Consider the following 15,112-nt stretch of genomic DNA (forward strand, 5'->3'; position numbering starts at 1 on the left):
TTTGCGAAAAGACCCGCACAATACTCATTACTCATCGAGAGCTGATTCTCCTTTCTGCCGTATCGCTCTCGGGTTTTTTCAACGTTTATTCTTTTGCCATACGTTCGGATGACTTTTTTTTAATCTTATTTTCATGAGATAAATTAACGCGAGCGTCTGACGCCTTTTTTCCAGCTCCGCGCTATACTACATTTCGTTGCGATAATCGTGCGCGACGCTTCGATTTTTGCATCGATTTTTTTTATCTCTCACCGAGCCCCGAGTACTTTGAATGACAATCGTTGCTATATAAAAGCTCAATGAAATGCAAAATACAACTAAAAACCTGGCCCGCGTCATACTCACTATGTCCAAGGCATTTGTATGGCATTATTATTCCATTGAAGGCTTCAAGATCTCTGGCCAGATAGTCGATGGACTTTGAGAGAATAAATCAAAGCTTTTTTTCAAACGTCTATTTTCTTATGTAAACGTACGTACGGGATGATAGAAACCCCAATGAAGAATACTTTATGAACTATTTAAAAAAAAAAAAAAAAGTAAATAAAAGACTCGTGGCATATAAAAATCCCTTTGAGCACTTTTTTATTATCGATCTGGATGAAAATTTAACTAACGTTGAAACTGAAAAAAATGATATTTCTTTCAGCAAAGTTCGATCTTTGATTTTCAATTACCATTGCATAAGCATGACGTGACGGTGCAGTCGATATGACGTCATTCAATTTGAATGATTCACCTCTGCTCGCAGTTAAAGACACTTTCAAGGACTCTCTAAGGTAAGGAATTGTGAATAAGAGAAAAATAAACTGTGCGGCTTCGTTAACTCATTTCGAAAGTTCCCATGTTTTTGCTTGAATTTTTCAGATTATTAAAAATCTTGATTTACGGCACATGGCTCAAATAAATATTCAAATTGATATCTTTTCTCAACATTTTTTCCACGTAATGTAAAATTAAATTGTCGATAAAAATTCTTCGGGTAATAACAGCTTTCCAAGTGGTTTATTGCTGAATTTTCCATCCTGATAGACGACATTGCCTCGAACGATTGTGGTGTACACTTTTCCATAAAACTCCTTATTCAAGTACGGACTCATCTACGAAAAAAGCATTTTTTTAAACGTGAAAAATTTGATGAATTATCGCAAATGGCTCGTTCGTGCGCTCACCTTATTTTTAAAGAAAATACCAGATTTTTTAATCTAAAAATAAAAATATTATTGCGTCATTGCAGTATTTTAGATGAATGAATAAATGAATTATACATATAAAATTATAGTTATAAATGAAAAGTTCCATTGATATTGGAAGTTCAATAATAGACGAAACTACCAGAGCATCACAAAAATTGTTCAAGCCAAGCGCAGAAAATATGAACTCAAACGATTTGGCTTGATTAAAGAGTCGCCGAAATAAATTTCTAACGCATAATTCAATTCACCTCAATCGTTTCTTCGGGATTCCAAACAACGAAATCGGCGTCGACACCGACTTTCAAACATCCTTTGACATTATCCAATCCACACATTTTAGCTGGACTAGAACAAAGTACTCGAGCGATATCCTGGAAACTGAAATTTCTCGTACGGGCCTCGGTCCATAATACAGAAAGACCAAACTGAAGTGAGGAAACTCCACCCCAGGCTTGTAAAAAGTTTCCGTCGCCTTTTAAATCAGCGGTGCAAGGCGAGTGATCTGAAACCACCATATCTAAAGTTTCATCTTTCAAAGCATCCCATAGTTTTTCCTGCAACGCTCATTAATTTCTCGGTCTAACTTTTGAAAATTTCATTAACATTTTATAGAGATCGAAATTTTTACTTTATTATGAGCATCTCTAATGGGTGGACAACATTTGTATTCTACAGCACCACGAGGAATCTGTTCGGCAGTCAGAGAAAGGTAGTGGAAACATGTTTCGACGGTCAAAGGTAATCCTTGATTTTTAGCTTCTCTTACGAGATTAAGACCCTCTTTTGCCGAAAGATGCACAATGTGGCAACGGCATCTGATAAAATTGATTATATTTTATTAGAGCTTCCAAAATAGAGCCGAAAAGATGAAATATAGACTTTAAACAATATTTTAACGAACATATATCTACACATACTTGTAAATCGAACAAATGTCCTTCACAAAACTTATGGCATCAACTTCCATGTGTGCTGGTCTTGTTTTCAAGTATGTGGCATACTCGTAAGGATCTTCTGGGAATTAAAAGTTAGTTATTACTTAAATATAATTATTTTTTCATGAATTTTTTAGTAATGTTATTAATGTAGATAAATTTTATTGACATAATTACCTTCGTTATTTTCTAATACAGCTTTGCACTCCCGCTCTGCATGAAACTATAAAAAAATCAAAGAATAATTAAATAAACCCTGACTAATAATTATGAGATAAAAAATCATTCTATCAAATAACTCACGGCCAAAACAACATTGCAGCCTTCAAGTGCAGTCACAGCTTTTGTAACATCATCATTGCTAACATGTTTAAAATCATCGGTTCCACTTGGGTGCAAAAAACTTTTGAAACCAACAACTCCAGCGTTTACTAGAGCCTTCAAATGATTCTACAAACATTAACCAAGTACGTCAATAAAAATTACATTTAACTACTTCAATCATTTATATGTTTTATTTTACCTGATTATCTGGAACTATACCACCCCAAAATGCAACATCTACAAATGATTTCTTTTGCGCTTCACGAACTTTTAATTTCAGATTTTCAACCGTAGTAGTAGGAGGACTTGCGTTCCTGCGATACAACATTTTTATAATTAAAACGTCGATAATAAATTTTTTGTATATCTACAATAACAAAATAATGGTTTTCAAAACGTATCTATAACGCATAGCAAGATCATGTGAAACTAATTAGAAACTCAATTTTTTCACGCCTCTTCTATATTTAAAACAAAACCCTCTTTTTGGTTCAATCAATATAATCCAATCCAATTGTTGTTCTATTTAAATAAATGGAGAGGAAAGAAATTGAATTTTGAAGCTAAAATTCTACGAACTTATCGGGAAAAAATTTCAACTTTATGAGGATACTCATTTTTTCGTTTGCCGAAAAAAGATACCGGTGATCGAAAAATTGCTCTTTGGGAATTTACGATATCTCGGTTATTTTAGAAGGTAAAATAAAAATAAAATTTTTTGCAGATCCTAAATTAAAAGATGAAAAATACGCGGCTTCCGCAGAAAATCCTCCAATTTTGCACTTTTCAAAAATCGTTGAGTGTTGCTGCCTCTTTAATTAAGCATAGAAAGCTTCCAAGCTAGAAAGCCTAAATAATTTTGGACAAGGATCTGCGAAAATCTTAGCTCTGGTGCTTTTTTCGATCAGGTTCCAAAAATTATTCATAAAAATATGGTTAATTAAATTTAACTCTTACAATGGCATATCTACAATAGTTGTGACACCACCGGCAGCAGCAGCCTGTGTTGCAGTCCAATAACCTTCCCATTCCGTTCGACCAGGTTCACTTACGTGCACATGAGAATCGACTATGCCCGGCATTAGAACCAGATTTCCGAAATCTTCAATCGTAACTCCTTCATATTTCTACGATTTTAAGAAATTTTTTATATTATTCAATATGTTTTATTGTATACAATTTTCTGATTTTATACTTTTAGTTCTTCGAATATTTTTTCAACACTATCGAGGGAAATTATTTCTTTTATTTTGCCGTTCGTAACTACTATTGCCGATGGTTTTATACCATCAGGTAAAATTGTCCGCTTGGAAATAAATATTTTCTGCATTTCGAAAATATGTTCAGTTTATTAGTAAACTCGTATTTGTAACTGTTTTCTGTAAAGCTCGATATCGACTGCGATTCAATGCGAGCAGATGCGGAAAACATTGATACATTGATTGAATAATAAAACTGTTATTTATCATTTACAAGACTATGTTGATTTTTAATATCTTTCATTGCTCAGTGATTGCTTAGTTGCATAAAATGATATCAAATACATATTATCGTTATTCATTATATTGAATTTTCAACTGCTGCATAAAAGTAATTTAAAAGTTTCGTATTTTGCGGTAAAAATAAAATTATTCCTTTTATTAAGTGCAACAAATTGGTAGATACAAAAATTTTATTATGACAGAAATAGTACAATTTTATTACGAGTATAAAATATTATAAAATATAATTGATACAAACTACATTAAATTTGAATAATTTGTTTTTTTCAATCTTTATAATGTATACCCAGGAAACTTAGCTTCTTGTATCTTTTGCATGTCCACTAAAAAATATATCGTTCCGGCGAGACCTGAAATCAATTGTAATACCCAACTCTAATTAAATAGACTCTGGTTGAACACTTTAAAATATTAATCTTTAGAGGGCAAAAAAAGACTGCAGTGGCTCAAAAATGATGTAGTTACTTTGCTTACACATTTACATAAAATATAAGATAATTGAAGAATTTACCTTCAAATAATGAGAAAGGTCTATCTGCTGGTTTTTTTTGATTTTCATTATAATTCATACACCAGTTTGCAAATTGACAGGATCGGTATAAATACTTTGGATCCTTCAAAAAGTTTTTCGAATTAGTAACGTCTCAATTGTATGAAGTTGATGAATGGAAATAATAAAATAATACTTTTGAACTACCTTTGTTAGTTGGAAAAGAGAAATGAAAGTATAAGCATTGCCGGCAACTCCGTGACATATTCCGCAACCTTTTTTTAAAAGACCTCTATTCCATACAACTTCTCCACATTGCAATGCAGTTTGTAAATATTGATCTTTTTTGAAAATCTATTATAAAAAATAACGGAATATTATATTTTAGCTTGTATAAAATTTATTGTTTATTTAATTATAGTTATGGACATTATTGGAAATTATTTGGTTCAATTTGGGCTAAAAATTACGCGAAACATCGAAAAATAGAGTCGATTATAACTGTCTTGTAACAGTTACTCATTGTGTAGAAAAAGTGTTACACTTTTGAAAAAAGAACAAATTTTTTATGCAACTTTAGGTCATAGTGCACTACAAATAATATACAAGAGTGAATTATGAATACTTGCCAGACGGATCGCTAAATATGATTCTTGATTTATTCGTAATAATTAATATTTAAAAAATCACTAATTTGATGATAAATAAATATTGTATACCTCATAAGACAAACAAAATAACATCGTCATTGAAGGTGCTCCGTGACACCAATGAACCAGCTTATCAGTGGTACTTCCAACTGACGACGGAAAATTTCCCGATGGATATTTTAGACTTTCTAGCCATTGCAGAGCTGGTTCTATTTCATTATTCAACTGATTCTCCGTTAAATAATCTTTAGCCTGAAAAGAATTCAAATGAAATCTTCTGCACTAAATTTTGAAAGTAAAAAATATATATCTTACTTGAAGCAGTATATAAATTATTCCAGCTAAACCATGAGCACCCCCAAGGTATTCAGAATCATGCCATGCATACATCAGAGAAGATTTAAAACCTCGAGCACTTGCATATTTTTTACCAGAATTTAATATGCAACTTATTACTTGTTTAATTAAATTTTCCTCGATTGGTGCAGGTGATATATGTTTGTTTACAAAAAGAAGTGAATATAAATATCCTACTCTACCATACAATAATTCATCTGGAACTCCACTACCTTCATCAACTACATATGATGATAAAGATTTCAACCTAAAATGTTTGTACTTTATTATTTAAATCAACTTGTAAATAAAAAACCAAGATTTCAATTTACTTTTCAATTGAGTCTTTTGCTTTCTTTTCATTATTACCAAGATGATTCATAACAGCATCAAGACACAGAGGACCTGCATTACCAGTTAAAAAAGTTACATGACGCTTGCCTCTTAAATTTGGAACAATATTATTGACGAAGGTTTCTGCTTTCTAAGAGTAAAAATATTTATAAAAATCCTTAAATATTTTACATCAAAGAATCCTCAATAATTGCAAATAAACTCACAGTAACGTAAGATTCATCTTTGAAAGTTTTTCCATAATGATATAAAGTATATGCTATTCCAGGCAATCCTGTGTATAAAGAATCATCATCGTAGCTGTACCAATTATGTTCATTATGTTTTAATAGTTGCATCAGCTGTTCTGTTCCAGTACTTAATTTTTTTCTAAACTCATCCGATATCTTTAACAGAATTATTAATTATTGAAAACTGAGGGCTTATAGCATTTGATGTGAATTTACTTACATCACTTGCATCGCTATTGATAAAAGTTTCTTTTCCTTTTTTATAATCTTCATAAGGATTAGGTATATGTCTTGAACTCATCTCTCTACAAAAAATCGTAAAATTTTTAGTAATATTTTTATCATTAGTAATATTTTAAAAATACAATGTAAAAAAAAATTATCTAACAGTTAATAGTTACATTGAAATATTTAACATATTTTTCGGTATGGATGTTTTTATTCTAAATGAAATTGCAACCCTTGTCAACATATAACCTGTTAATTTATTTATAAAAGGAATCAAAATAAACACACAATAATTTGTAATTCTAAATGTATGATTTCAGTTAAATAAGTGCGCAATGAAAATGTCAATGATTATGAAAAGACTATATTAATTTAATCTATACTTTTTTTCAATAAGTTTGACGGGCCGATTTATAAGGGATGAATATAGTAATTAAGATACTGATGATTGACAGCTTACCAAATTTATATTAGTAGCTTAATTCGATTAAAAAATGATTAATTTTGATGGAAAACTAAATTTTCGATACTTTCTCGCAATAATGTGCTGTTTTTAAAAACTAAAAATTAGTTTTTATGCAGAAGTGAAATGGTTCTGTCAATTTCTCGTCTTAACACGAAGAAAAGTTGTTTACAAACATAGACGACCTATCATTCAGAGAGTACAACTCCAAGTTTATAAAAGTGGCGAAAAAATGAAATCGATCTAATTGCCCAGATTATCATCAGTCAATTTACGATCTGATTCCTTATTTTGAACGATCATATTTTCCAAATCCTCAAAATTTGAATGCAATTCATAAAATTCAAAGTAAATAAAATTATGATTCGGCCACGACTTGGCATTGTAAGTGAACATTCAAGTGTATTTGAGATCATGTGTTGACGTTTATTGCCTCGGTGATGGCCCACGCTTACAAGCACACGTAATATAAACCTTACTTGTTTATTATGAATAAAAATGACAAGTAATATTTTAGGTCAGCATAACCTGTAATGAAAAAAACTTAAGTTTGGGTTTGTGGCAGTGACTCAAAGAAATAAGGTAAAAAATTAATAAGAATCTAGATGAAAAACTATTTCAATATTACGAAATAAGATTTTTTAATGCATGTTTTTTATAAATTTTAGTTCACAATGATTCCTTCAGATACATTATTCATAAAATAACATTGTAAATAACAATGGATCAAACAATAGAAGCTGCTTTAGATGCTGCAAGGAGAGCAGTAGAGTTTGATAACAGCAATCAATTCAAACAAGCTGTTTATTACTATGGTGTAGCAGTGAACTTATTGAAAAATGTGTCTACTATTCCTGCTCTTGCTGAAAAATGTTTAGAGTATCAAAACAGAATATCAGAGTTGCAAAAAACAAGTAAATATGACTCATGCAACAAAATCATAACATTTTTAATTTTAATTAAATTTAGTTTTAGAAAAAGAAAGAACAAAAAATCAAGCTAAAACACAAGATGAAAATGAGCTTCAAAGATGTAAATTTTTGTTAAGTCAAGCTCTTGATGCAGATGAAGCTGGTTTTAAAGCTGATGCTATAAAGTTATACACTAATGCCGCTGAGCTAGGATTGAAATTAGTAAGTTATTTGAAATTGAGTAATATGAAAATAGCATTTCATTACATCACTGTCATATTTTTAGAAATCTAAAAGTAATGAAAAGGCAAAATTAACAAATTTAATAACACTTGCCCTAGATAGAGCTGAAGCTATAAAAGGTATTAAAAAAAAAACTGAAATAGAAACTGTTATACCAAATTTACCATCAGTGCCAGAAACAGATTTACCATTTGATGAATCAACATCTGTTACTCATACACCTTCAAATTTACCTTCACCAAGTAATTATTAATAAATTAATATAAATATAAAAAATATTTTATCTTACAGAAATAAACTTTTTTTTTAAATCACAGCTACGTCAGCACCTCCAAAACCTCCATTACACAGAGGAAGTAGTGCTCATTTGAAAATTACTGGTAGTGGAAATTACACAGAAGAAGAAAAAAAAGTGCTCTTACATACATCACATATTAATGACAATGAATTTGTGCCTTTTATGAATGTTGATTTATCAGAGAGATTTCAGTATGCTATACCTTTTACTGATAAAGATGGTTTATTAGAATTATCACCTAAGCAAAAACCAGATTTTGCAAAATGGTGTCGCCCTGAAGAACTTTTTTCAGAACCAAAAATGGTCATGAACCATGTTGTTGATTATTACAGTATCAAACAAACTGTAAATATTGATTTCTACATCAACCAATTTTAGTTTAAACTGATTGTAATTGATGTTTTCATTTTTAACATAGGTAGTATCTGATTGTTCTTTTGTTGCTTCACTTGCAGTAAGTGCTCAATATGAAAAAAAATTTGGAAAAAGGCTCATAACTTCTATAATATATCCAAAAAATAAAAATAAGGAACCAATTTACAATCCATTTGGTAAGATGATGGTAACTTCAACATCCAATAATTTTTTTTATAAATCATTAAAATTGTTTATAAATCATTAAAATAGGAAAGTACATGGTAAAACTTCATTTGAATGGTGTTCCACGAAAGGTTGTTATTGATGATTTACTACCGGTTAGTAAACATAATCAATTATTGTGTTCGTATTCAAATAACAGAGGAGAACTTTGGATTTCTTTGCTAGAAAAAGCTTATATGAAAGTAATGGGAGGATATGATTTTCCTGGTTCAAATAGTGTAAGTTTTTATTGATAAATTTAATAAATTATGCTTCAGATTATTACATTTTTTGCATGAAATTTTTCAGAACATTGATCTTCATGCTCTCACTGGTTGGATACCTGAGCGTTGGGCAATACGCACAAATGAAGCAGATTTCAATAAAGATAATTTATTTGACACATTGCTTTTACGATTACATAAAGGAGATGTACTAGTCACTGTAGCTACTGGAGAACTTTCAGATTCTGATGCTGATCGAACAGGCCTTGTGCCTACTCATGCTTATGCAGTATTAGATGTCAGAAAGATTGAGGTTCTCATCCTACAATATTTTACTATGAAACATTAAATTTAGATAAGCTCATTTTTCAAAATATATTTTTATACAGGGAGTAAGATTGTTGTTATTAAAAAATCCATGGTCGCATTTGAGATGGAGAGGAAATTATTCAGAATTAGACTTGAGACATTGGACTCCTGCTCTAAAAGATGCATTGAACTATGATCCTAACTCAGCATCACAATTTGATAATGGCATATTTTGGATTGATTTTGATAGCATTTGTCATTTCTTTGATGTATTTTACTTTAATTGGAATCCAGGATTATTTAATTATACTTATTGTATTCATCAGTAAGATATTGTGGCATCTTTTGTGTATCTTTTTCAAACAATAGTGATAAATTGATCTAATATATTTTAGAATGTGGAAGGCTGGAACAGGTCCAGTTAAAGATGCTTATAATATTGGTGATAATCCTCAATTTTCATTAGAAATTCAACCTAATGCAACAGGTTCTGTTTGGATATTATTAACAAGACATATAATGGATATAGCAGACTTTCGACAAAATCAAGAATACATAACAGTTTTGGTTTATAAAAATAATGGAAAACGGGTTTATTATCCTCGTGAGTTGATACATCATGATATACATTGGTTTTTTATATGTAGTTTACTTTGTGTCTCTTGAAGTAAAAAAAAATTATACTTTTTATAGATGATCCACCACCTTTTATTGATGGAGTGAGAATAAATAGTCCACATTACTTGTGCAAAATAAAATTGGACCAGAATAGTGAAACACGTTATACATTAGTAGTTTCTCAGTATGAGAAAACAAATACAATTTTTTATACATTAAGAGTGTACGGGACATCACCATTTACCCTCCGAAAAATTGCAGAACCATATAAATTTGAAAAAGAGGTGAAAACTGTTTATGTGTAAAAATATTTCATTACAATGAAGACGAAATTCGATGAATCAATTATTTATAACTTTTTAATAGATCACTGATGGTCAATGGAAAGGAGTCAGTGCTGGAGGATGTGGCAATCATCCACAAACTTATTTTAATAATCCACGGTACCAGCTAGTGATTGAGAGTTCAAACAATAACAATTGGCTGTTGATTATTTTAAAAGGGCCAAAGCAGTATCAAATTGGTTTTGAAATTTTATCTGTAGTCTTGAATGATCCAGCGGCTCCTGGAGCCTTTAAAAGCAAAACTTCTGGACCTTTTCGGTATTAATTTTTTCCTATCTCTGTATTATTTTACAAATAATTAATTTCATAATTAGCTAAACAAAACAATTTGCTCATATTTTTTGATAAAACTAAAATTCAAATTAATTTTAGATCTGGATTTGTATATATTGAGTTAGAAGATGTACCATCTGGTACTTATAATGTAGTACCATCAACCTATTTACCAGGTCAAGAAGGACCATTTTTCCTCACCATCAAATCGTCGTGCAATGTACAAATTAGTCGACTTCAATAAAATCTGAAGTGGTATAATATATATCTACATGTAAATATGTAAAATATTAACAAAACGTTAATAATTGAAGTATTAATTATTTAAATAATTATCTAAATCATTAAAACTCGACGATTGCTTTAAGCTCACATAAAATAAATAAACAAACTTGACGATTTTTAATCGTGCAATTGTTCCACCGCGTTAGTCAGACGGCACAAACGTTAATTATTGTATGATCAAATTTTAATGAATAATAAATGACTCAAATTTTTATTCTCGACATTCGTATAAATTTTTATTATTCTAAATATTCTTCAAGATCTCTAAAAATGTTTTAAGATGTCAAAAAGATGTTGGTTAAATATCGGAAAAGTGAGTAAGAATGCCCACAAAAATCTCTTAGTGTTTCCAGTATCCAATACAAAAATATGAAGATTATTTTTAATTGGTTTCTTTTACTGTAAACGTTCATGGATTAATTTCAAAAATATTTTGCAGGAAAAAATTAATATATCTAAAAAGTGTGTAGTAGTTGATTTTTTTCGTTTTAATTTTCAAAGTTTTAAAGAACGGACTTTCATCTCGCTCTATAAGACCGAATTTTTTTTTCTTCAAATTTTACCTTTCCCGATTCTTTTAGAGAATGATATAAAGTAAACAACAAATAGATGTACACATTTCACGCGTATATGGCGCCGATAAATCTCGCTCTTATTTACTTTGTGTACCTAACAAAACTTATCAAATCGAAAACTCAATGAACTTAAGAATATTTATTACTCCGATTAGTTTGAATGTTGACTTTATAGTTCCATAAGTGCCTATGTATTTCTTGGGAGTAAAATAATAAAATAGTAATAGATGTACCATCACGGGTTGAGAATTAGAATGAATAAATAAAATTTTCAAGTGGTTTTTGGAATTTTCGGGTTCATTCTACACATGTTTATATTGCGACATATCCTACAATGATGACATACTTCCGGGGCTCTTTATGCCACTCATTATACGAAGACGCGAAGAATATTTCCGCGCTATTTTACGTCAGGTGTTCGAGTTTTTTTTTTGGTATGAAAAGCCTGACATTTTGTAATAGTAAATTTATTTAAAATAGAAATGTTAAAAATAGTAAAATCAAACGGGAGAGAAAAAGACGACCAAAAATTGCTAAATTGGCGGGTAAAATTTTGAATGTTTTGGCGAGGCATGGGCATGGCAACTGGCAAGGATCATCAAGATATTTGCCGTAACAAGTATTAAATAGGTGTATAGAAGTAACCAAACGTAGTGCTGGGTAATCGCCATTTTTATAGCATTTTCTCTCCCTCTCTGCGTCTGTGTGGCGACACACGGACACGTTATTATACACAGATGTAGAGCGCCGCGCTCCGAGCAGTTGTTGAGCACGAGAAGCTGCTCACAATTTCAATTCCAATTCCAGTTGTAGCCAAAGCTGTTGTAACAATGGCTACCGCCATTATGAAAAACGAATGAATTTTCCAATTGTTTCTTCCAATCTGTAGCCGAGCTTATCTCGTTACTCATATTTAGCCACATGTTCAAATTGTACTTTGAATTGTTTGCAATAGACGGTCGTTGGTCCCCCAATCCAGTAGCCGGTAGCGCGAATATTTATGCGAAGCTACGCCAAAAGAGCGCGTGGCGCTTTAGCGAAGCCCGACACTCGACATCGACGAATGAAGGACCGGGCCTGTAACACGGTGTAAGAGACCAAAGAGAAGAGAAAAACACCGCACACATCCTATCGTACAGCCGCCGAACGGTAACACAACGCTCAGATCGTCTGGCTAGGCCCAAGTTCGTTTATATAGCCGCCTTTTTCGTACACACAGGCCAGCAGCAATAGCCAATTGAGCCTAAAGCGAGACTCTCGGTTAATTTACTACAGTATATACACATATATACACTCCATAGACTTTGGAACGGTGCGTGCGCCGCAGCGACCCGCAGTCACTCCTAGTCACTCGCGAGAGACAAGACTCGGCAAAAGACAAGACGTCCCCATACTCCGGCAGCGTACGCTCAGTTCTGTGTAGCAGCTCGTCAGCAGTGAACAGTAGTTAGCTGAGCAACCTCGTGCGTCCGTGCCTACGTGTATACGGCCGTTCATCCTCTCTCGCATTCGCTTTTGTAACGAACCAACCTAAAAACACATAAACGACAATGGGCGACAATCAGGTGAGTAGCGTTTTCATTTACCGGCGTCTCAGCGGTCCGGCTTCGGCAGCGCCGGCCGCCACCTTCCCTTTTGCAATCGACCACCCGGCTCGGCCGCCTTAGCGCCGAGCCGTTATCATGCAGCTCCTTAACCTTTTCTAGGAACAGAAACCCGACTCAGGCCCAGGCGACGCCAACTCTGAGTACATCAAGCTCAAAGTTGTCGGCAATGTGAGTACCAAATTTCATTACTTTACTTTTTCGCTCTCTTTCTCTCCCACTCTCTTACACGCGCGTTCTTCCTTACGTTTGTACCTTCGCACAATTATGTGTACAGCGCGCTTTTTCCAAGAAATATCGAGCGTTGAGGCGCCGCGCTAACATTTTCTTTATTCTTTGCCCTCTTCTTACAGGACAGCAACGAAATCCACTTCAGGGTGAAGATGACCACGCAAATGGGCAAACTCAAAAAGTCCTACAGTGATAGAGTGGTAAGTTTTTTCTTTCTTATCTGACACAGGTTTCACGTACCCTCATAGACATCACTTGCACGTGCCGTCCTCTATTCCTTTCATTATCCTGCATACTTGTACTCTCAAATCTATTCCTTGTCCTCTACAATACCTCCTTATCATCATGTTTTTTTTTCCTTGAATTTTCCACCTTTACCTCTTGGCGCAATAAAACTTTCTTACTTGATTGTATTTTATTAAAACACTCAATTTGCTTGTTATTATATCATGACACTCTTACCAAAAATTTTAATAAATATTTTTAGGGAGTACCCATGACATCGCTAAGGTTTCTCTTTGATGGAAAACGAATAAATGATGAAGAGACACCAAAACAAGTAAGTTATTGATTCCTATGAGTTTATATGCATTGAAAAAGTAAAAAAAAGACTGAAATGCTACTATTTACTACTATAATTGGTCAATATTACATGTAACAATAAAATAGAAATTACTTTTACGTGTTTATATGAACTTTATCCTAGATTCAACTGTATAAATTTAGAGTAATAACTATTTGTTTAGATGATAAAATTATTGATAGAAAGTTAAATCAGTTTGTTTTTATGGTCTGTGTGTAGCTTTTAAACAATAACTATCAATTTAGCCAATGTCTTGTTAAAATTTAAAAAAATTGTTTCTGATAATCAGGCCAAAAGGTGCTGTTACTTAGTCTATGCTTAAAACAATTTTCACTCTTTGCCCGGGCGATTACTTGCTAAAATTTTTCATTTAATTTAAATTTATCATTTATTAATTTTTTTTTTTTCAGTTGGAAATGGAAAATGACGATGTAATTGAAGTATATCAAGAACAGACAGGAGGATATCACTAGAGCACAAGTTGTAAACTTCATACCTTTGTGTAATTATTTTCTAAATAGTGACTGTAATACAGCATGGGAAAGTTTTTTCATTGAACAAGGAACCCTAATAATAGTCTTGATTTTATTTGATTTTCTGTAATTGGATGTGAAGGTTTACATTCCCCTCATAAACCTCTGTTATAATGATGCACATTCATGATTTAATAATAGTTTATTATTATAATTTAGTTTTTTCTTTTTTCATTTATTAAATTCACATCTTCACCACTAATATTTGTACAGTGGCATTATGCTATTACTTTGACATCTCTTATTCGCCACTGTACAGACGTTATTGGTAGGCATTTTCTGAAAATTGATACGGTTGCGCATTTTAGGTATAAGTTAAACTGATTATTCAAGAGATTTTTTTAGTGAATTAACATTTGTTATAGCGTGGAAAAGCATTATCGAAATATGTGAACTAGCTACAGAATAAATGTTGTATTCAATTTATATACAAGAATGTCGCAATGAATTAAAGTAAATTAACCTTTTAACTTCGCTAAAAATTTAAGCAATTGATAACACTGATGATAGAGATACTTTTTTGTACACAAATTTCATTTAGTACTTTCAAACCAGAGCGAATTTCATTGATATACATTCGTGTTTTTTCTATTGCTCCAGCATACATCTGTTGAAGTTTGTTACTTTTGACTAAATGTATTATTATGTATCCAAGCTTATTGGATAAAATTTCTCGAATTTCAAATCATAAAAAAAGATACCAAGACCATATCACAAATCTATTCCATAACAAAATTTTTCATCGTAATTTGATGAATGCTGGACAAGGCAAAAGTGCTCATTAACTTTATACC

At 31.9% G+C, this 15,112-nt stretch overlaps 4 protein-coding genes across 8 annotated transcripts; 2 read left to right on the forward strand and 2 right to left on the reverse strand.

The window, feature by feature from the left end:
* Positions 1 to 818: 818 nt before the first annotated feature.
* On the reverse strand, positions 819 to 3,882 carry LOC106649794 (allantoinase). Of its 2 annotated transcripts, none has more exons than XM_014367418.2 (10): positions 3,651 to 3,882; positions 3,413 to 3,582; positions 2,655 to 2,769; positions 2,435 to 2,581; positions 2,309 to 2,354; positions 2,114 to 2,207; positions 1,825 to 2,011; positions 1,445 to 1,750; positions 1,173 to 1,205; positions 819 to 1,100 (listed from the first exon to the last, which is right to left on the reverse strand). In XM_014367418.2, the coding sequence occupies exons 1-10, from the start codon at positions 3,783 to 3,785 to the stop codon at positions 957 to 959; spliced, it is 1,377 nt and encodes a 458-aa protein (XP_014222904.1). In that variant the 5' UTR covers positions 3,786 to 3,882; the 3' UTR covers positions 819 to 956. The 2 variants fall into 2 exon arrangements, with proteins under 2 accessions (XP_014222904.1, XP_014222903.1); XM_014367417.2 differs by having other exon boundaries at positions 2,114 to 2,210; positions 3,651 to 3,881.
* A 206-nt stretch (positions 3,883 to 4,088) lies between these two features.
* On the reverse strand, positions 4,089 to 6,863 carry LOC106649760 (lanC-like protein 1). Its single transcript, XM_014367359.2, has 9 exons — positions 6,706 to 6,863; positions 6,238 to 6,322; positions 5,994 to 6,173; positions 5,766 to 5,917; positions 5,413 to 5,701; positions 5,167 to 5,349; positions 4,655 to 4,801; positions 4,469 to 4,571; positions 4,089 to 4,307 (listed from the first exon to the last, which is right to left on the reverse strand). Exons 2-9 carry the CDS (start codon positions 6,316 to 6,318, stop codon positions 4,231 to 4,233), a joined length of 1,212 nt encoding a protein of 403 aa, XP_014222845.1. The 5' UTR covers positions 6,319 to 6,322; positions 6,706 to 6,863; the 3' UTR covers positions 4,089 to 4,230.
* Positions 6,864 to 7,128: 265 nt separating this feature from the next.
* LOC106649759 (calpain-7-like) lies at positions 7,129 to 11,013 on the forward strand. 2 transcript variants are annotated; one of them, XM_014367355.2, is made up of 13 exons: positions 7,129 to 7,290; positions 7,377 to 7,622; positions 7,678 to 7,841; positions 7,906 to 8,104; positions 8,180 to 8,505; positions 8,579 to 8,711; positions 8,788 to 8,978; positions 9,049 to 9,276; positions 9,353 to 9,597; positions 9,668 to 9,876; positions 9,966 to 10,174; positions 10,257 to 10,492; positions 10,607 to 10,751. In XM_014367355.2, the coding sequence occupies exons 2-13, from the start codon at positions 7,430 to 7,432 to the stop codon at positions 10,749 to 10,751; spliced, it is 2,478 nt and encodes an 825-aa protein (XP_014222841.1). In that variant the 5' UTR covers positions 7,129 to 7,290; positions 7,377 to 7,429. The 2 variants fall into 2 exon arrangements, with proteins under 2 accessions (XP_014222841.1, XP_014222843.1); XM_014367357.1 differs by lacking the exon at positions 7,129 to 7,290 and having other exon boundaries at positions 7,430 to 7,622; positions 10,607 to 11,013.
* A 1,407-nt stretch (positions 11,014 to 12,420) lies between these two features.
* On the forward strand, positions 12,421 to 14,800 carry LOC106649837 (small ubiquitin-related modifier-like). Of its 3 annotated transcripts, XM_014367485.2 has the most exons (6): positions 12,421 to 12,516; positions 12,587 to 12,932; positions 13,074 to 13,142; positions 13,325 to 13,402; positions 13,690 to 13,761; positions 14,196 to 14,800. In XM_014367485.2, exons 2-6 carry the CDS (start codon positions 12,918 to 12,920, stop codon positions 14,256 to 14,258), a joined length of 297 nt encoding a protein of 98 aa, XP_014222971.1. In that variant the 5' UTR covers positions 12,421 to 12,516; positions 12,587 to 12,917; the 3' UTR covers positions 14,259 to 14,800. The 3 variants fall into 3 exon arrangements, with proteins under 3 accessions (XP_014222971.1, XP_014222970.1, XP_014222972.1); XM_014367484.2 differs by having other exon boundaries at positions 12,459 to 12,932; XM_014367486.2 differs by having other exon boundaries at positions 12,475 to 12,932; positions 13,080 to 13,142.
* The last annotated feature ends 312 nt before the right edge of the window (positions 14,801 to 15,112 follow it).

The sequence above is a fragment of the Trichogramma pretiosum genome, unplaced genomic scaffold, assembly GCF_000599845.2.
Source record: "Trichogramma pretiosum strain Unisexual culture from Peru unplaced genomic scaffold, Tpre_2.0 scaffold12, whole genome shotgun sequence".
NCBI classification, from domain to species: Eukaryota; Metazoa; Arthropoda; class Insecta; order Hymenoptera; family Trichogrammatidae; genus Trichogramma; species Trichogramma pretiosum.

Bases quoted from the DNA above. Each gene is read 5' to 3' on its own strand.
- LOC106649760 (XM_014367359.2), bottom strand. From the start codon at position 6,318: ATGAGTTCAAGACATATACCTAATCCTTATGAAGATTATAAAAAAGGA. The intron at 4,572-4,654 runs GTAGTTCAAAAG...AACTTTTTGAAG, and splicing joins CTCTTTTCCAACTAACAAAG to GATCCAAAGTATTTATACCG. The intron at 4,308-4,468 runs GTAAATTCTTCA...AATTGATTTCAG, and splicing joins ACCTTTCTCATTATTTGAAG to GTCTCGCCGGAACGATATAT.
- LOC106649837 (XM_014367485.2), top strand. The intron at 13,143-13,324 runs GTGAGTACCAAA...CTCTTCTTACAG, and splicing joins AGCTCAAAGTTGTCGGCAAT to GACAGCAACGAAATCCACTT. The intron at 13,762-14,195 runs GTAAGTTATTGA...TTTTTTTTTCAG, and splicing joins ATGAAGAGACACCAAAACAA to TTGGAAATGGAAAATGACGA.
- LOC106649759 (XM_014367355.2), top strand. From the start codon at position 7,430: ATGGATCAAACAATAGAAGCTGCTTTAGATGCTGCAAGGAGAGCAGTA. The intron at 9,877-9,965 runs GTGAGTTGATAC...TACTTTTTATAG, and splicing joins AAAACGGGTTTATTATCCTC to ATGATCCACCACCTTTTATT. The intron at 10,493-10,606 runs GTATTAATTTTT...AATTAATTTTAG, and splicing joins AAAACTTCTGGACCTTTTCG to ATCTGGATTTGTATATATTG.
- LOC106649794 (XM_014367417.2), bottom strand. From the start codon at position 3,785: ATGCAGAAAATATTTATTTCCAAGCGGACAATTTTACCTGATGGTATA. The intron at 1,206-1,444 runs GTGAATTGAATT...TTTTATTTTTAG, and splicing joins ATCCCGAAGAAACGATTGAG to ATTAAAAAATCTGGTATTTT. The intron at 1,101-1,172 runs GTGAGCGCACGA...CTTTTTTCGTAG, and splicing joins GTATTTTCTTTAAAAATAAG to ATGAGTCCGTACTTGAATAA.